The following is a 20790-nucleotide window of genomic DNA, read 5'->3' as shown; positions in this document are numbered from 1 at the left end:
TGTTGGCCATTATTGAAGGCAATAAGTGCCCTTTTTAGCCATCCATTATGATCCATATACTGTTATTGTTAGTAGGCTAATTGCAACATAAAAATTAATACTTCAAAAAGACAAAAAAGCTAAAAAAATAAAAAAAAATAAAATAAATCAAAATCATTTTTGATTTTTTTGATTTTTTCGAAAAAAATCAAAAAAATCGCCAACCCTGGCAAGTAATCATGTTGGCTAATTTGCTCAGCAGCATGCTCACCCACGGGGTGAAGTATGAAAATTATGTTGGTATTGGGCAATGCTGGGCTATTTCAGTTGTCCAGCAGCACTCCGACGGGAGTCCTGTCCAGAGTCCAAAGTTCCCAGGACAGGAATGAAAAGTAAGAAACTGATCCTAATCCAAGATTAAACCAAGAGGAACAATATGCTCCTCTTCAACATTACTTAAACACACAGATATTAGACTTGACTAGATATACTACTGGAGTTGCCAATTTAAAGCAGTTAGTTGTGTGGCACTGCTATAAGCTAAGTCAAATGTGTGGGGATATAAAGTAGAATTATCTGAGATAGAAACTAGTGATCATAAGTGATGGAAGTGTTTTTTATAATAATTTTGAGTACCTATGCACAAAAAGATCCACCCGAAACATGAATTCTAACTTCTAAGTGAATTGAAATTCAAATTGTTTCAGAACAGTCATGGAGCTACTTTGTATATATTTATTTCATTTCAATCTATGGATTTCTCTTATAAATTAATTTTAGTCCATTAGTCAAAGTTTATCATCAATATGAAGGTCCAAGTAACCAACAAAGTAACATCATTATCTGCATGCTTAAAAGCTCTCATTGGAAACAATGGAGAGTCTTCAACTTCTCTGAAAAGAGAGAAATCTATTCTCAATTTAAGAGTAAGTATAAATTACCTAATTTTAATGTAAACAAAGCTGTAGGTAGTTCTTTTGGAAAGGGGATTTGAACTATGTGTATATTTATTGCTTTGAGTTACAAAATTTCAGAAATTTGAATGTTTTTTTAATTAAATATTGCGTAGGGCTTGATGGTAAAATATTTATTCAATCCCATTTATATGATTGTTTTGTTTTCAACAACCATAACTGACACCTTGGTTGCCTCTGCATAGCAGTATAGCACCTGCCTCCCATCAATGTCATCTGTGTCACTGTGTGTACATGCTACATTCTGTTCTGTATTGTAACTTCACTTGGTTACATTCCAATGCATACATATAAGTTCAAAACCACATTTTGTTTCTGGAAGGGAAGTATATGTATCATTAAAAGTGAAGGTATCAAGAATTTTCATTCTATTCTGTTTAAAATATAAATTCAGAAATGAAATGTGTACAGTGGCAACTTCTGTCAGTAAGGAATTTGAATGTTATTTCTTATTTTTTCATGTGAAGACATAAATCATTTCATAAATTAGTATTATTAATTAGTTATAATATCTCTTAATACTTACATTGTTGGTATCTCAGTTACACTTACAATCTGTGATGCCAATTTGGAATAAAAAATATTAGATTAATTTTATTATGCTTACAATTTTGACGTCTGTTTGATGTTTTCCAGGCAGTCTATGAATTTGCTCAAGAACTTGCTGCTCATCCTTGCAAAACCTGTGATAAAGAACAACTGCAAGGCCTGCTTGACAAGCTGTTCACTGTGGTAGCTGCCACACCACATCAAGTTCCATTTGATGCCTCCGTGCTAGCCTCTTCTAGCATTGCTGTGCTGCTTGAGCATTTGTATCCTACTGATGCCGATAAGCACTTATATTCCCTTTTTTACAATGTGCTTACTCACTATCCTTATGAGAATTTACCTAATTTCTCAAAACTATCATCAGCTGAGTCAAAATGCTCTTGCTGTACTCATGGTTGTATAGAAAATTTCAATGATCAAATTCTTCTTGCATGGCTTCATGGCCTTGTCAAAGTAATGCCTGCATTCCTGTTCAAGAAGTCAACAGCATTTAGCATTATAGATATATTTATTCTTCTTGACAATCTTGTCTCTATAGTTGATGCCTCATGGCTCTATCAGCTTTTTGTGGTTTTTGAATTGTGGACAGAAAAAGTCAAGGATAAAATTAACATGTATCTCTCAGAGTTTGATTTTGAACATGATCAACTGGGAGAAGTGAATGAGCTACTTTTAAGTATATGCTCTCTTCATGAAGAAGAAGGTGGATCTTTGCTCAAAATTCTATCAAATCACTGGGAGAGTCCAGTTAAAGGTTTGTTCTCCATATAGTTGGTTTAAGTGATTGTTTTCCATATTGTTAGATCGAAACTCTTGCAATCTAGGAGTGTTGATGAATACTTGGGTAAAGTTTTATGATCACATAGCAGCAGTAACCACAGCACTAAGGCGGCAGATGGGGTGGATCTGGCTGATGTTTGGAACAAGAGAAGCAGAACTGATGAGCACACTCTTCAGAACACTGGTGATACCTCTCCTGAATACTGCTGCCAGCTCTGGACCATCTGCACACTCTGTGCAGTGCGGCTATTGGACTGGGTCCAGCAAACCTTCACTTCCAGGATCAGAGGGATGGAGGAGTTGTTGTTCCTGCATCATGCCACAGAAGCAAGCCACAGCATCATGCATCATCTGGCTCATATGAGGGCAGATGCGAGATGTTCAGAGGCAGCCATCTGTCATGGCCTGGGAGTTGGGACTACTACGTCCAAAACATACCTATACTAAGGATTATTTGTTAATTGGTTTTTATTATTTTGAGCTCAGGCTGATTTAATATGATCATTAGGTCTTAACCTTCTGAATATTTACTAATAGACTAAATGTAAATGTTAATTTGAACTAATTCTGCTTATTGCTGCTGTAGTTTTTTTAATGAGCCAATTCTCACAATTTCTTATCTTCTGTGCTCCTGCTCCTGCGGAAAGTTTGTGGACTCAGAATTTCTAAGGTTGTATTAGACAAATTGAAAATGTACATTTCATGTCCGTACCTAGGTATTGTCTTCATTACAGTGATAAACTGGAGACTATTTTCACCTTCTTATTATCAATTAATAATTGTAACATTTTGTGTTCATGTGTTTATTTTATATCTATGCAATAGAGTATCATGTACCCATCATTTTTATTTATGAGATGTCAAGTAAAACCATGATCATCTCTGAGATCAAAATGTCATTAACATTACTAAGGTTTGCACTAATCCAAATTTCTCAGCAGATTTGAAACCATCTTTCTCTATTTTGATAAAACGAGAGAGATGGTTTAAATGGCCCAAATAAGGGCGGATATAAATGGGTTTTGACCTTCTGATTATTGATGCCATGTTGCAGCTAGCTTCTGAATTCAAGCCATGGTAGCATAGTTGCTACTCTTTTTCAATCAACTAATAATTATTTCTGAGATATTCATTAATAACATTAATAGAATTTTGCACAATTTATAACCTGACTAACAAACTTTGAGATGGTTTATGCTAATTGAATATTTTACATTACACAGGTGTGCCTGGGCTGTGCATCAAAATCTTGTCCAATGTTATAAGCATTTTCGACACTCTCCATGCAAATCCCTCTACCGGAGCAGATCTCCTGTGCAAATCAGTCTTTCAATCAGGATTGTGGTCTTCTAGAGCAGCATATTCAACACTGCAGGCTATCCTGATTGGCCGGCACCTTACAGCAGTGGAGGTATGTATACACAGTAGGTATACTAGATGTCAACTGAGAGAGTCTTATTTAAGGAAGTTTGTCTGCTTAGTATGACTGCCACTCCAGTCATGTATGCAGTTCAACTAACGCTTTTCTGTTTGTGATTAGAATTCATAAGGTAAAAACACATGTTACAGCTGTAAATGATGTCTTTCTGACTGAATATTTAATCTTTGCGATTAAATCCTTGTAATGTTGCAATAAATAATTCATGCAGATCCTTCTCATTTCAATATAATTTCTTGTAGGTCGGAAAATATTGAATACTGGAAATCAGTCAAAAGAAGTCCTGCTATTGTTTTTGGCCTTTTTAAATTAAAAAATATATTAATTTTTTTGTATTCCCAGATGATCGGACGAGGAGGCAAGGCGCTGTGTGAGGGCATGTGCAGTGGCTTGCGCAGTTCGCATTTAGCCATGAGCGTCACTGCATTGTACAAGCTTCTTCTGGTCTCTCTACCAGAGCCTCTTTGGATGAGGCATTTTTGGAAAGGATTCCTATCAGCCTTGACGTCCGACATCAGGTGTGTTAGAACTTTTGGCTTAGGTTTTTGACAAGTAATTGAAAAATAACCCAATTGAAATGTAAAAGATTCTCTTGCTGCATATTGCCACTGATATTTTTTTATGTTGTTGTTGTTGTTGTTGGTTGCGACCGTCACGCTCGCCGGGGGGGAGGCTCTGGTGGCGGGCGGGGGGCCGGAACCGTGCACTGCACCAGGTGCACCAGAACGAATGTCCACTCCACGTGACTGGTAGGGAGCAGACCGAGCAGGGGGGGTGCGGGCCAGGGTTGGGGTGTATACCCTGTGCCAGGAGAAGAAGAACGAGCAGGAAGAAGAGATGGGAGGAGAGCAGGGCACAAGGAGCCCCTAGGAAGATAGGCAGCCAAAGATGTGGGTAGGGGGAAGAGGAGGCCGGGGTTCCCCTGCCCTTAGCAGAAAAAAGTGACGGAGCCTCCGTCCGGTAGCGATCCGGGCGGGGGGGCCTCTGCCGTTTGGCCTGGCCCACGCGAATGCCGGGTATCCGGCCGACGCGTAGGCCAGGGTACCCCCACGACGTAGACGCGGCAGAGATCGGGAGCATATTTTATATTTTTAGTATATTTTTTTATGTCGCAGGCTTTTGTGTTTAAAAATTTACACATAATTTTGATTTATCCTTTCAGAGTAACTCAACACAACTGCATAACCTTGTGGTTGCCCATAACTCTGCGTCACTATTCATTATTATTGCAAGGTCTTCTTACTAGCTGTCCTGACACGGACGCAGGGTGGCTGGCAAGGATAGCCATACTGAAGAATTCTGACAGCGCCTTGACTTGTCATGTTCGGTGCCTCGTTGGCGGGTTATGTCAAGAGGCGATGCATCAGAAAGAGGGTTCTACCTACCAAGATATCAATAGTATCTGTAATGACAGCCTATGTACTAAAATTGTTGTTACTGAAATGTCTACTACCCCTGACTCAAACGGTAGCGGGGATAAATTTTCGAATAATGTTGCAAGAAATCCTGGCGTGGATAACTCAGTATTACTACCTGAGGAAAGTTCTATTTCTGAATCACCTGCTGCAGCGTTATGTCCTGCGAATGTTTTGTTGGAGGCTCTGAGTCACCCCGTCTCTGCCGTGCGTGCCGACGCTTTTGCTTTGCTGTGCCAACCTGACAAGCCTTCAACGCCCGTCACTGAACTTGAAGCTCATCTAATTCGAAACTTCTTGGTGTTTAACATCAACATTGACTGCTCCATTTTTCGGTTGTCTCTTGTAAAGAGTTTCAAACATCTACTATCAAGGCTTAAAACTACTATTTATAAAGGCATTAGACCATTTAAACTGTTTTTGGAAGCCGACACAAAAATCCCTTTGGATGAAATAGGCGATAAGTTGTTTACATGCTCCAAACTTGTGTTGTGGTTTGTTCGTTTCTTGCACAATCAATTAATAAGCAGAGGCAATTACCAGAGGATAATACTTTCTCTTCAACTGTACAAAGAATTGCTTATCCATTTCTCCTCTGAAATTTCCAAAGACGTTAAGCCGAATCAAGTCTCAACCATCGTACTTGTTAAAAAATTTCTTGACTTGCATAGCATTGACGACGCGTGGCTATTGCAAGAATACTTATTTCAGCCGCAATACAGACAAAATCTGGATATGTCGTTTAATTTCAGCGCCTTTTCTTGCCCATCATGTTCCACGGATATTGGAAGTCTTCGTGCTCATCATCGTCTCCGAGTTTGTGATTTAACTCTGCCTTACACTGTCCCTCTAATGATGTCTCTACTAATACATGAAATGAACGATGTACGAGATGAAAGTGAATGTATTCTTATGACATTGAGTGACAATGCCTGGCTACAGTATCTTGAGCGCAATGCATTTTCAGGAAAAAACGAGTCATTGAATGATATAACGTTGCGTGCAGCCCATCTTGAAATTACGTCTAAGAACAAATACAAATCCTTTTGCTTGTGCTCTTTACTAGAGTACCAGAACGAATCTGAAACACCCAAAAATTCTATTGAAACTATCGAAACTTCGCCAACTGGAATCTCTGAAGTAAGAGCCAGTGACTACAAGGAAATATCAGCAACCAAGAGTCGGTTTGGAAATGTGCGAGGCGGCGGCCATGCGTGTATGGTTTTATCAGGGCACCTGAAAGACGCCTTTGCACTGCTGGATAGCCCAAAAATGAGTGTCGCTGAGAGTGGGGCCCTCGTGTTGCGTGTGCTGATAACTGCCATCAAACGAATGTCCGCAGTCTTGGATTTATCTTTGGAGCAGGTACGTCTAGTTATGTAGATAGTTTATTATTTGTTGTTTAAATAAAATATAAAAAATATCGAATGTTTAACCTGAAAATCATGTTTGCTCAATTATGGTAATTTTCCGGACCAGGTTTAGTACCGGCAGTTAGTCGGGTATCTTCTTTCTGCACATTGTCCAGAGTATGAAACTGATGAATATTAATGAACTAATATCTAATTGCAAGGATTTTTTGCAGTTAATTTGTAGAAATAATCACATTTTAACAACTTTGCTCAATGATGACTGTTTCAGGTGCTGCTTCAGGTGCCTGACATTTCAGTGCGACCTAACCCCAGCACTGATGACGACGTGATATTGATGATACGCGTGTTACTCAGCAAAGCTGCTCGAGACTTGGCTGCAGCGCGGCACAATCTGCTTCACGCTGCCACCTCAGCTCCCGTACATGGCACCTTGTTGGTTGGTACTATGAGAAATTGCCAGCTCAACATTATTTATTAGTATAAATTGCTGTCTCTTTTACGTGTCAACTACTATCACGTCAACTGGACGTTGGTTATGACAGATAATTCTTAAGATTTAACAATTCCGATCCCGATATCGAATCATCTTCCCCCCACAGTGAAAGTTTTCGAACCGAAATCATTTTAATCGAAGAAAAACCAACTGAAACCCTAACTTTGTCCTCAAAACACTGGAGCCTGCATTTCGTTTTATGTTCTCCGTTTGTACCGTGGTGTTTCTAAATTTGTTTTGATAGCACTATAGGTGAACTATTCTGATTCTGAATTTAAATGGATTGATTTGCATCTACGACTCTTCGCAAGTTACCTGAGGTTTACCTCATCCACTCCGTTGCTCCATTGCTTTTCGTTTTGTTCATTTGTGCTTCAAATATAGGTTTGCTGATTAGTTCAAGAAGAAGATTGCTGATTAGTTCGTGCTGCTACAATTTTTCTCTAATTACAGGCTATACATTCGGTCCTACAAACCAACGGCTCCATTGACAGCAGCGCACAAGATATTTATGCACATCTTCTAACTGAAGTTTTACTCCTCTCTGAGGAGGCCGTGGAGTTCATGCTTGGCAGAATGGCTCTTGCTGCGAGTGAAGGTTCAGGTAAACAAAATCTCATAAATAAAGATTGTTTGGATCAAATTTTAGGGCGGTAGTATGCTAGCCACTTACATATCCGGGAAAGGACTTGATAGCATGCTCAGCAATTTCGATCAAATATGCAACTGTGTAATTGGATACTTATCTTATGTGTAATACATTTTTGCATACGTTTTCCAGCTGTCGCTCCTTCATTCTCCGAGATCAGCGAATCTATCGAAGCCATAATACAAGCGTGCAAATCGAGCAACTCCTCCAAGCCTGAAACTGAAGTAAGCGCGGATATTGGCATTGATATTCCGCCTCATCATTGTGATGATGACGAATTCAGCATGGACTGCGGAGCCATATCTGGCGAACATCAGCTGGTGCTATCTTGCTGCTGGCAGACAATCAAGGTGCCACTTACAAAATATACCTACATATTTACACTAAAATTTCAGTTTACAAATGCAGTTCTTGGTCATAGGTGTATTTTAAAGTATCAAGGTAACTATAATTTCTTCAGCCTATTAACATTATATCGTTTGTGATTTCGAGAATTGAGGTAAATAATTGTAGCAGGAGCTATTACTTCCAGCGACATGATGCTGATTGTTTGCATTCATTGCAGGCTGCTTGTCTGGTCAGCTCGACAGTAATAAGTCTGCCGTACATCAAAGTGTGCGACTACAATGACTCCGTCACAAAGGAAACTAGTAACGATTTTGTTGACAATTCGGATGTTAGTGATGAAACTTCGTCTGCCTTAGCAACTAAAGTGAACACCAACACCACCGACATTGCTGCGCTTACTGAAGCTGCAAGCTCAACTTTATTTGGAAGCAACCTGGGTAAGACCTCAACAAACTGGAATACTGGAAAGATTGAAAACCACCTTACTGCTACAACTGAAAAATGTTTCATCTTCCTGCCAATAACCGCAGTGCAGCGTGCCGTCAGTTGCGTACTTCTGCGAACGCTTACAGGTGTGTTGTTGTCAATAATAATGTGAAAATCTGGAAAAATAGTACATCTTTTATTAAATCTTTTAGGAGTAAATTCTGTATTGAATTCCCTATCTTTTATCTCTAATTAGAACTTTGAAGTTGGATAATTTTAAGGCATCGTATGAAATAGATGTATTGAAACGACATATATCCATCTTCTCCTCGTAAAACGTTGCAATTGTTTAATTGTGCTCATCGTTAAAATCGTTTTGCATTGATTTCAGGCACGCGCCACAAAGGGGCAATCGAGGCGGCCAAAATTTGTCTGACTCGAGTCGCGTCCGCGCTACTGACCAACTCCTCCACATACGACCTCCTGGATGAGCTAGTCAGTGTTTACATCTTCTTGACGCATCAATATTTTATACATTGTGTTGAAATATTGCAATTGACCAATGACTCTGATGCCAAAAATGAATTTGAGTTTCTATCCCCAACCTGCGTATTGAATTCAAATTCGCTAGTTTTTTCTTGCGTGTGAGCAAGAGCGACCCTGCGTTGAAAACGGGCCTTGATATTAAAATTTTGTTCTCTTCTAATCGAAATATGTTTATTTTCTAGTGGTACGACCTTTTTGCACGCCACCTAATAATAGCCATGTTTTTTTTGTGCATTGTCGTTCAACTTTGCCATGGACTTTCAACAACTAGACTTGGAAGATACATGGCGCAGAATAATAAGTAATCAATATTTTTTTCCGCGATAGCTACATTGCACGCTTGTACGGGAGCTTGCCCTGGACTCGGGAGACGCTGGCGCGGCCTCCGCTCGCCGGTCTGTAACGCGGCGGGCAGCAGGACTAGCGATGTTGTCGCAGGCTCTCTGTGTTGCGGACCACAACCACGCCTCACGAGGCTCCCCGCCGCGACTACTGCTACACACCCTGCACACTCTGCTGCAGCACGCGTGTCATGGGCAACAGGTCTAGACCCTTGCTTGCTTTTGTCTCAATCTCTGATGATGATGTCATCATGATACTCTTTCATAGTGATGGCAATGAAAATGCGAGTTATTATCTTGCGCGGTGAAAAGTTCATTCTGCGCAAATATCGTGAGATAAAGAACAGGGCTTATACTTTCAAAAAAGTTAAGAGATCGTAAGTTCGTCAGCCAATTATTGACGGCCTTTCAAGCAAAATCTACCAATCATAGACAAGAAAATAGAGCGTAAGTACTTACGTTCACTTAGCGAGTTATGAAAGTATGGCCTCAGGTCCGGTTATACGATACTATATGTTCCACTGCAAACGCTCAGCATCAACCATGCTCGTTTGCTCCCTCACGTTTATCTCTGCTTCGACTTGTGTTGAAACAGACACAAACCAACGTCTGTTCCATTATTATGTTCCTATAGGAAAGTGAAGGCTCGGACTGCCGGTGCAGCGTGGTGCTGCATTTGCTGCAAGGAATTGTGCAGCAGCTGCAGCATTGCCATCGTCTCGACGACATTGCCACCGCCTGCATCGCGGCCTTCACTTCTTCGTGCTGGCGATGCAGGTAAGCCTACCAGCCTTAATATTAGGATTTGCTCGTGTAGTATTTATGAAGATGCCGCTGTATAATTGCGTTTGATGCTTCTAAATAGGTGTGCCAGCAGATTTCATTGTTGCCAAAGTTCTTTTTTGGTTATTGTTGAAACATAACTAATATTTGTTGCTTGCGTTATACTGGATGGCTGTTGTTTACGTTTTTGTAGCCGTCATTATATAACGTACAAGATTCATTTCCACTCGTGATTCTTCAGAACTACCGGTAATATCTGGCTAATTTCTACATTATCTGATTCGAATCGTGATTCTGCTCAGAATTATTTTAGCGACTAATCCATGACATTTCATCAGTGCAATGAAAAATGTACAATTGAAAAAAATCAAGAAGCAATTTTGGATTATGTATTTTCTTACTGGCTGCTAGGAACGCAGGACTGCAGCTTTTTGGGAGCGTTGTGACGCGTTTGGTGGGACAGAAGAAAGTGGCGGATGATTCGTCGGACTACAACAGCCTCATCGCCCCACAGTTCATAGCCTCGCACCCTGACCTGACGCGCGCCCTGCTGAAGCTCCTGCGCCAGACTGCCTTTGCAGTTGGCCGAAGTAGTGGCAGCTGTTATAAATGTAAAGCAGATAGTGAAACAGTCAAATTTACTGCGCTTCAGAATATTGCGTCTCGAAATAGCAGCCATATAATTGTAGACAGTACATGTCCTTTAGCTTCCGAAATCCCTGAGCTGGAGAATATTAATAGAGACTATCAAATAACGAAATCTGTGTGCGATAAAGCATCAAATTCAGAGCGTGGGGAAGAAAATGATACGGCTGCCATCACAACTTCTGTTGATAAAAATGTCATTCAGAAAAATGCTCAGGCTGAGAAGAACGAAGTCGAGTTATCATCAGTGGTAATCCCTGTCCTGTGCTTACTATCGCGCTTGTCACCTGGTCTACAACTGTGTGATGATCAGTTCAAGGAAGTCATTGCGGGCTTTCAAGAATCGTTGCGTTTACTGCTTGGCTCGTCTATTTTTTATATTCGTTCTTTAGCAGCCAAAAGCCTTTTGTCGCTCATACCCCGGGCTGAGCAGACATGTTTCATTGAAGTTCTCCTCGACAAACTCTACGAACACTCCGGGAATCCTGCGCAGGCATCAGCTCGGGACATCGTTCGTGAACATAATTGTATTAGTAGCAATGAAAGGAATGGCTTCCTGCTGCTCCTCAAGTACTATATCCAACGAACTAAAATACCTGTTGATTCTATTCCTAATGAAAATCCCTCTGAAATGCTGTGCTCGGTAGCAGCGAAAGTTTTCATGCGTGATGGGGAATGCTTCATAAATCGGAGCTTAGCATGCGAATGTCTCATGCATCTAAACGATTATTCGCTTTTTGTTGACAAATTGATTTTCGGTGGAGCTAGACTTCATCACCCTGGCTCTGAAAGATTCCTTGAATTAACCATCATGTACCAATTGCGCGCTGCACCCGCATCTCGAAGAGAAATCACGGTTTCAACACATCTCTTTGGCAGCTTTCCTGAATCTGCTAAAATCGCCGCGGATTTCTGGGTGAAAGAGCTTCAGGTACAAAATTATCCCTTAGATGATAGCGACTGGTTTATTTTAGAGAATCTATTAAAGAACATTTTGTACTGTGAACTGAACATGAATTCCGCAAATTTCTTACGAACTATTTGTCGATTATTTGACTCCAGAAAATCAATTGTGAAAGACATGACTAAAAACTTCGATTGTCACGGCATGTGTCATCATGCGCTGATGTCGGTCTTGAGAGGCGATCTGAACGCTGCAGCTCAAAGGGACCTGTTGACCCTCATGAGTTATCTACTCAGCTCTCTTCGTGTTTCATTCACAGATGATGTATTGATGCTGTTCTCGAAAACTGTCCTCGCTTTCTCGCAGGAAAACGCTGCAGAAGTATATCGTTTGTGCAGTGCGAAGTGCGTTGGTTTGCTCTTACCTCGCTTAATGACTCCAGGTGGCGGGAGTTTGGTGAGCCTCAAAGAAAATCTCGTCAAGATTGTATGTGATCTTTTGTACGATGAGGACCCATATGTTCGCAGCACAGCTTCTTTGTTCCTCTCGCACATTGCCGAGTCCTCGCTAATTCATAAGACGCATCCAAACAAAGCTTTAGTTGATATTCTGGATTACATCGCTGAACAATGCTGCTTACAAGATGATGTCATGTTGCTCGAAAGTTTATGGCGAGAATACAAGGAAGTTGCCCGTACAAGTTCCGGCATAGGAGCTAAAACAAAAAATTGCGGTAAGAGTTACCTTTTTGAGTCGCAGTCACTGAATTTGTACAAAGAGAGCTCGATCATGTTGCAGCTGCTTCAGCAGGCTCTATTTGTCATCAGCAGTAAAGGATCGTGTGCTTTACGAGATCATCTAACGCAGCTGCATCTTACTTCTTCAACACTGGAAAATTGACAATCTAGTACTGAGCTCAAGTACGTTGTTCGACAAGCCCTAGTATTAGCAGACGGGTTCCTGTATGATTTTGAAGTGCCTTAACAAATCATGATATCGTGATGAATACATTCTCGATCTTGCTATTTTTTTATTTTTTATCCGTTCTTTAGTACCGTGTTCATTGTACAACCGAGGCTCATTTACACTCGACTACTAGCGTAAAAAAAACAACATAAATTTAAATGACAGGGCTCAGACTCTCAGTTCGAATAATCTGGTTTCCCGAAAGGGATAAAAGAATTTGCCAAGTTGGGCTCGTGTCTGATTTCCTAGATTTGTGCTTCTAAATTTTTCAGTGCTAGTTTTCATTGAATTGAGTTTTTGTTAAAGGAACAGCTTAAAAATTTGTAATGATGCAATTTTTTAGCGATTACTTAACATGGTTCGTGCACACAAGTATTTTGTATACAACTTTATAGAACATGTAAATGCAAAGGTGAGCCTTGCTATATTATTGTTGTAGGTGTGAGCCTTATTATGATCTCTGATGACCTGAATCTGTTCCTGAAGCACTAGAAAGTGGCGACTAAATGGAGTACATGCAAAAGATGTTGCACATTTCACTTATCTTCATGTTTAAAGAACGTTTAATTTACGGAGTTTTTCGCAGCCGCTGTCCACCTGCTGTCTTGCCTATTATATAAACCACATCACAGGAAGATCCCACTACCAATCCAGCGTATCTATGAATTATATATGGAACATGAGTGGAACTTCTATCGACATGTCAATAAGTCAGATAATATAACATAACATAGCGATGCCGGCGCTGAAGAGTGGGCCTGACGTTCCGATTCTTGTACTTTTCGTGACTTGTTCACAGAAGGTCCAAAAGCATGTCCTTTGACCGGAATTTTTCAAGACTGACGATAGTTTGCAATAACTACTAGATTTCCACCTGTTTCGATATGGTGTTAGGCATTTCAAGTCTGAACAAACATTTTTCCACATTATCTAGTCTTTTTTCGAACACGTTTATACTCTGTGCGTCAACTATGTAATCGGGGAGGCTGTTCCACATGTCTGATTCGAAGCGAGAAGAAATGTTGTCGCATGGATGAGTTTTTTAGTTTATAGCCGTGGCCCCTGGTGTTAGTTCTTGTTTCAAACTCTAGTAATCCTTCTGGGACCTTGTATAAACCACGAGTATACTTGTACACTTCAATGAGGTCCCACGCAGACGTCGATCACAGAGGCTTGGAAGCTTCATAATCTTTCTTCATAGGACTTGCCCTTCAAGCCTGGAATTATACTTGTTGCACTTATTTGCACACTCTCCATTAAATTTTTGTCCTTTTCAAGTCTCGGTGACCACAATGCGTATCCAAACTCAAGGTTCGGCCGCGCGACAGCCACACACAACGGGAGCGCAGCCGTGGGTAACAAAATTGACTCGTAAACAGGCCCTGGGCCTGTTTAACGAGTCCCTGGGTACTGAACTTTAACCACTAGGCCACCCTGCCGTCTATTAAACCCAATTCTGCCTTCTATTAAACCCAAGCCTAGCATTAAACGCAGTGCCACTTAAATCGATTAAATTTCATGTCTAGTAAATAGTAAACAGAAATAAATAACCATATCCTCTGTCAGTACTTATAAACAAAATTTATAGATATGAAAATTTTCTTCAATTTTTCATATATTTAACTAAAGAGGAAAATTCGTAGTACGATATTAGTTTACATCGCATAATTATACTATGAAAGTAGTTTTTCCTTAAAGTCATTCTACTACGATTTTTCCAAATACTTGAGAAAATTGAAAATATACATATATATTTTCTACATTACGGAAAACACTATTTTGGACTGCAAAAAGTTTGCCAGTTTGAGTTAACCATGCTCGCAACAGATGGCGCCACAGTTCCAATCAATCCAAAACATGGATTGGGAGAGGTTGAGAGAGTGCTGTGTACGTTTCTATGTTAGGTAAAGTGTTGTATATATAGTTCATAAGATTAAACACTGAACAACGAGGAATCAACGACGACGAGGATGTCAGGGAAAAATGAGAAAGATGGTTAGTCTATGTTTCATGCTTGCTGCATGTTTAGTTAATGTGTTACATGATACCGGAGCTGGAATTTGGGCGCAAGCCGCGCAGGAAATTTCTTGGTCGTTATTATTTCTAAAGAAATTGTCTCTAACTCTCTATATAGGTACTAGTCTATCTAAGTTCGGACTTCGATAGACTATCACTATTAGAAGCAACGCTCATTGACTGATCGAGTCGTAGCGCCATTGCCGGTCATGTCACGACCGTTGACTATGAAAATATTTCCCGTATTTGGCGTAGCCTAGTATACGCCTATTAGCGGCCTATACGGTAGGTTTAAAAATAAAATATATGTGCATTTTTTCTACACCTACTTCATAATTAAATTTCATTCTATGCATATACCTAAGCATACAGATAGGTACTACATAATACATATGAATAAAATGTTTTGTTTGTTGATAAAAATTTGGGAGTACCTAAATACTTATTTATAGTTTTATTATATATCTAGGTACCTAGTTAATTTCACTATTGACGAATAAATTAGGATGTGAACCGGATGGGTGATTTTATTTATTTATACCCAGGGACCAGGGTGAATGATGAACCGGATGGTCATGGGTGAATGATGTTACAGGTGTATTCCATTCAAGTTTATTTCGGTAGCCTAACTCCTTTAATTTCTTAAAAATTAGAAGTTTTTTTTTTACTTGCCCAATGGCAATGCGTTTTTGCTCAAGTATCATAATCAAGTAGAGATACCAGAGACTAGAATATACAATACTATATAATATAGCCTACCTTTCAGCAAGTATACATTCTATAATTATTCTACCTGTTATAAGTTTCATCACTTTCATGTAAATTTTTATGTAACTATTTTTAAAGTGTTTTTAATTTTAAATTAAAAAAAACACATGATAATGATATACTTTTGAGTTTTGACTTGTTGAGTTGTTTCAAATGCAAGTGTGATTAATTAATTAATTAATTTTCTACTGTTCTGAATACATTATAATGTAGTAAATCAGAATACCTAGGTACCTAATCTTTTGTTGTAATGTTGACATTTGTGGGGCATGGGCAACCATCATTATTTAATTAAGGCTACCGGTGTCCGGTACCGGTACCTACCATGTTCCTGTTGGATATCATTACTGTAATGATTAAAATTTGTTTAGGTCTAATATTTTTATTGATTTTAGCATTTATTTTTAGGAAAATGTTTTATTCTTTTTTTTTTTTTGTAGGTAGCATTTTTTTTCTCTGGTCTTGTTTTAGCATGCATTTATCAAATTTATAATATTTATTATTCAAAACTCTTAAGTTATTGCATTGAATTTTATTATGCTGATTGCACCAGACTGAACTATTTTCTTAGTCTTAAGATTTGCTTAAGGGGCATGTAATTTATGCCACAAGATTCCAGTTTACTTTTAAATAGCTTTTCATAAATTATGGTTATTTTAAATTTTAACTTTAACAACTTATAACATTCAGTGTAGAACATTATAGGTATATGGTGGCATGGTGCTACATTATTATTTTTCATTTTAAAAAGTGAGGCTATTGCTGCTATCAGCTGTTTTCAGCAATATTCTTTTCTTTTATCTTATCATTAAGACACAGTATGCTCCCTGTGCTGTATGACTGTACAATGTACATGTAAGCCACGACTCAAAGCATGAGTTTTAATCAGCAATGCCAGCAGTTAACCCAATGCAGGCTAAAGACAGCCAACGAATTATCTGTGTTTGTTGGTTCCACAAGCCACTATGGCATATCAACATGTTTCTAAGAATTTGATTAGTTAGGAAGTGTATCATGTCTAGAGTTGCTAAATATATCTATGTATTTTGCAGCACTGCAACCTGTTCATCCCAAATCTTTTGAAGATTACCCTTTGTGTAATTTTTAAATTTTAATTAAGTACGAATTTTTTGTTAGACAATTTACTAGTTAGCTTTGCAAGTGATGCAGAATTGGCCTGAAGTTTCGTCACGATATGTCCGGATGTCAAATCTGATAATGAGTCTCTTGCATCCTGTAGCCTGCAGTGAGCTGTGGCTCAGCACGTCGTCTCAGAGGTGCCGGAAATGTACTGAGGTTTAGTTTTCATTTGGTATGGTTGTCAAACGCCATCAAGAGGTTCTCCACAGTTTCAACGTCATTGCTTGTAAAATTTCTATGCCATAACTGACTTGTTCTTCTCGAAGTTTACTCTCATTCCCTCGCCCAAGATGTCTGATTCTGAAAATAATTCTCCCCTTCCCAAGAGAAGTGACCGCTTCTCTTCAAGCAATGGTGGTGGCACGTTACGTCGATTAGGTGGCATACGGCGTAAAATGTCTCTCGGTGCAACGTCTTTTGTGGCTGGTTTATCAAGCGATAACACTAGAGAGGAAATCGTTTCGGTCTCTAAGGAACCAAATTACGTTCGTGAGGTTTCACTTGAGCGTAAGAATCATTATGGATCAACGTTCTCACTGCCTGCGGTTCGCGACAGTAGTTTTGGGAGCTTGCTGAGTATTCCTGGCGCATCGTTCATCAAGGAGCGGTTTGCTAGGAGTTCGTCGCCACGCAGGGTTTCCACACCGACTGGTTGTGACGGCATCGAATCACTTACCCTGAATCCCGAGGATCTTGAGGAAGTTGTGGAAGAGGGCGAAGAACGGATGGACTTGTCATTTGTTGATGAGACCGATAATTGCGGCACTTCTTATGGTTCGTTGAAATTAAACGTAGCTATTCATAACGTAACGCTGTGTCTTGTCTCGGCATGCATGCTGGTGTTGATTTTCATTGTTTTGTATTTATATACTTTTGGAAAGAGGAAAATTCTAATTATTTCAATTATTTTTTCAGGTAAGGACTTGGGAGACAGGAATCTGGCTTGGACATATAACGTGGCATATGGTAAGTATTCCACTATTGTGTAAATATTTCTGTTGGGTCAGATGGCCTTCAACTGATGATATTGTTCCTGCCGATAAGGGATTCCATGTGGATACAAAATAATTTTAGAAACACCATCATTGGAAAGTAAGAGATTTTTTGGGGAATATATATCAGCGATCAGGTGTAAAAATAGCGTGTATTGACTTGATTTGTGTGAGAAGGCGCCATGTGGTTGCAGTCATCATCGATAGCCTGCGTTATATGGCCTCCACCAGGTTGGTCAACGTAACTTCGGTTATTATTAAAGGATTGATTACGATCTGGCTGAGGTTGACGAGCAAAATTGTAGTTAATAAATTTATGGTAATTTGATAATTTGATCGAAAATGGTCTAATTAATTGTGTTAATTTAACAATGCATGTCAGAAATTTTCCTCAGATGTCTAAGCTATTTAATGGGTTGTTACTTTTATCAGTGATTGTAAGCATGCAATTAAATACTTATGAATTGCAATAGGATGACCTTTGTATCTGTGGATATGTTCTTTCTGCTGTTTTAATGCATACATACATTTTGAAAATGACATTTTATTGGAAGCTGTGCCGCCACTTGATGCCTGCAGACGAGACAGTCCTTTGCATAAATTGATGGCTTAGGTTTATCTCAGCAGCCATTGAGCTGCCTTACAAACTGAGTTCTGATTACCGAATGTGAATTATACAAATGTTGGTATCATCATATTATTATCGTATTCTATCTCGAAGGAAAATAATGCCAATTCGACCGTTTGCGAGGGTTGTGATGGCTTCATCGTGCGCAATGCCTCAAGCTTAGTCCAGTTGCTATCATAATTTAAAAAATTAATAATAATTAATACTTTTTTAGATAATTTTTTAGATAAATATTTTTAACTCGCTTAGATTTGTTGGTAGTTAATTTCGCATGACCGCTGTAATATGGCGAATAACGTTCCCCGTGTGACTGCGTTCGATTTGCTAGCGCGTAAATTTCCACCAGCGCTCAAATGGCAGGCATCGCTGTGAAGCTTCTCGTAGTAACGGAACGGATGCTGGTCTCTAAATAAACTCAGCCGCTGATGTTCATCTTAATGACTTTGCGCATGCGCTTCGGCAGCCAGTTATGTTTTGCCATTTATAGCTCCACTTTCTCCCTAGGGATTCAGCCAAATTTAGATTCGTGGTCGTCGAAAAAAATTGATGGCTTTTGCAATTCATTCGAACCCTTTTTAGCCTTGCCTTGAAAGATTTATAATGCCCCGTGACAAAAATGAATATCGGTAAATTTCAAATTTTAGAAAATGAGCTTTGGATATTGCTTTGATTTAGGTGTCCTTATAAAATCCGCATGAATTATGTACGTACAAACTTCACTGTGTTCAGTTAAATTTAAAATTTCTCGTGCGGTCTCAAATTTCTTGTATTTTAATAATTATTTCATTATAATTATCTTTGGTTTCTATTTCTTTGATGAAATATTATTTGATTAATTTGGTGTGAATTACAATTTTGTTCTTCAGTTTGCTGCAAATGCCAATCTCGGGATTCATGATTCAATATATAAAATGTTTGTGTTTGCCGAGTATATGTATCTTTGGGTCTTCTTAGAACCGCTAGAATAAGAGGTTGAAGAATAACCTGAGAATAACCTCTAGAACTTGTCTTCTTTGCCTTAGAAGGTTCATTTTATGTTCCTGCCGTCCGACCAACTTAACACTGGAACTTCCAGCGCAATCCAGGTGTTGGCCCACTGAGTGGACAACAAGACTCAGGTTGTAGGAGTTAAATCTAAGCACTTAATTAATTCGATAATACGAGCCTTGTCCCATGTCCAGCTGCTCAATCTATTATGGTCATTTAGCATTAAAAATAATTGTTTATGCTCCGTAACATGTTCGTATGTGCATTTTTTCCACCATTTCGTCCATATGAAATAGACATATTTATGTACCGGTACTCCTTACTATTTAACATAAAAGTCGCTACTGTCCTAACAATAGTTTTTCCATCTATTTTGCATAAAACTTATTCTTCATTCTCGTTCTTGCTTGTTCTGCCATCTTGTTCGTTCTCTCGCTTTTAAATGTGTTGACTGATGAACCGGAGACGATCTCTGCCGGATGTTATTCGCAAGACGTCGCCATGGCAGTGCCCAACCCGCAGTTCACTTTACTGTACGTCTTGGGCATCGAGCTCGTCCTACTCACAACTAACAATTCTTTCTTCATTTAAAAAAACATCGACCAAATTAAAATGGAATATGAAAAAATGAACCGAATGATTTATATTGCATTTATTATAATCATGAGACTGCACCCATTATTGTATTTGTGTTGCCAGTTCAGTCATTTCAGACCACAGGACGCAGCTTATCAGCTGAAAGTTGGCTACATAACATGGGCCTCTCATATTTCGACATAAAGTCTGATTAACTTTTAAATGTACAAATAATATAAGCTGCCTCGAACATGAAAGCTTCAGAAGATATGAAGAGAGTGTTTTCCTGCCTCTTTTTATTCAGAAGAGAGCGTTTTGCTGCAACCTTTTATTTAGTTTAGTCTTACCCTGACTGAATCAAAGCAGTACTCAAAATTTCGCGGCCTTTGGATACATACGGTAATTAGTTAATTTACTCGTAAAATTGCAGGCGGATATAATTGGACATTAATTTTTAATAGGCTTCTTAATCTATTCATTGGTATACTTTAAATAAAAATATATACTGCCTAACACAATGATATTCAGAAGTATATTTCGGAATGATATTTATTTCAATGATAATGAAGAAGGCTTGAAGTTCTATGATTTTAATAAATACTTACCATGTGAAAAAACTCGGATGTCAACATTTTAATGTTCCAAATTCTCGTTCATTTTATCATGCCCTGTTCAGATCAATTGCCACGTTTTTCTCAACAAGATATTGATTGAACAGACCAGTTTTTTAATACGCTGTGGGCTTGCCACTCTCTACATGTAATAGGTTTAGAATGAATGTATTTATACTTGCGTAACACAAGCCAGACGGAGTGAGCGAGCGGGCATCACTGTGAGCCTGTCCTAACAACTGTCGGAGCTGCGCCTGGTGCTTGCCGTGATGTGCCTTGTCTGTTACATGCATGCTTCTCACCGCTATCCCGTTACACTGCTCTCTATATAGGCTCCTCATCTCTGCTTAAACGCACATCTCTCGAAGTGGTGAAGAAAATTCGCCCTCTTATGAAATTAAGTCGAATTCGTATGTATGATGGTATTATTTTAATAATATTATTCTTATATCAATGTCACCAA

General features: G+C 39.1%; 2 protein-coding genes across 4 annotated transcripts in view; both read left to right on the top strand.

Moving 5' to 3' along the window:
* Window positions 1-289: 289 nt before the first annotated feature.
* On the top strand, window positions 290-12668 carry LOC108672799. The gene is made up of 13 exons (XM_018160543.2): window positions 290-905; window positions 1590-2256; window positions 3506-3693; window positions 4063-4238; window positions 4883-6500; window positions 6777-6944; window positions 7455-7605; window positions 7783-8000; window positions 8216-8570; window positions 8816-8919; window positions 9298-9513; window positions 9946-10088; window positions 10506-12668. Exons 1-13 carry the CDS (start codon window positions 786-788, stop codon window positions 12541-12543), a joined length of 6162 nt encoding a protein of 2053 aa, XP_018016032.1. The 5' UTR covers window positions 290-785; the 3' UTR covers window positions 12544-12668.
* Window positions 12669-14449: 1781 nt separating this feature from the next.
* The window catches only part of LOC108672797 (guanine nucleotide-releasing factor 2), a 77254-nt gene continuing 70913 nt past the window's right edge, over window positions 14450-20790 (top strand). The window contains exons 1-2 of one of the 3 annotated variants that reach the window (XM_047882966.1): window positions 16570-17307; window positions 17449-17499. In XM_047882966.1, the coding sequence (XP_047738922.1) occupies window positions 16824-17307; window positions 17449-17499 (535 nt within the window). In that variant the 5' untranslated portion in view covers window positions 16570-16823. Of the gene's footprint in view, window positions 14605-16569; window positions 17308-17448; window positions 17500-20790 lie in introns of those variants that run through there. The other 2 variants (XM_018160540.2, XM_018160532.2) reach the window with 2 other exon arrangements.

This window comes from Hyalella azteca, unplaced genomic scaffold (genome assembly GCF_000764305.2).
Source record: "Hyalella azteca isolate HAZT.00-mixed unplaced genomic scaffold, Hazt_2.0.2 contig11709, whole genome shotgun sequence".
Classification (NCBI taxonomy): domain Eukaryota; kingdom Metazoa; phylum Arthropoda; class Malacostraca; order Amphipoda; family Hyalellidae; genus Hyalella; species Hyalella azteca.
This window is presented reverse-complemented; position numbering and strand designations above follow the sequence as displayed.

Excerpts from the sequence above, each read along its gene's own strand:
- LOC108672799 (XM_018160543.2), top strand. The coding sequence starts at position 786 with ATGAAGGTCCAAGTAACCAACAAAGTAACATCATTATCTGCATGCTTA. Across the intron at positions 6,945-7,454 it reads CCGTACATGGCACCTTGTTG|GCTATACATTCGGTCCTACA; the intron begins GTTGGTACTATG and ends CTCTAATTACAG. Across the intron at positions 10,089-10,505 it reads TCTTCGTGCTGGCGATGCAG|GAACGCAGGACTGCAGCTTT; the intron begins GTAAGCCTACCA and ends ACTGGCTGCTAG.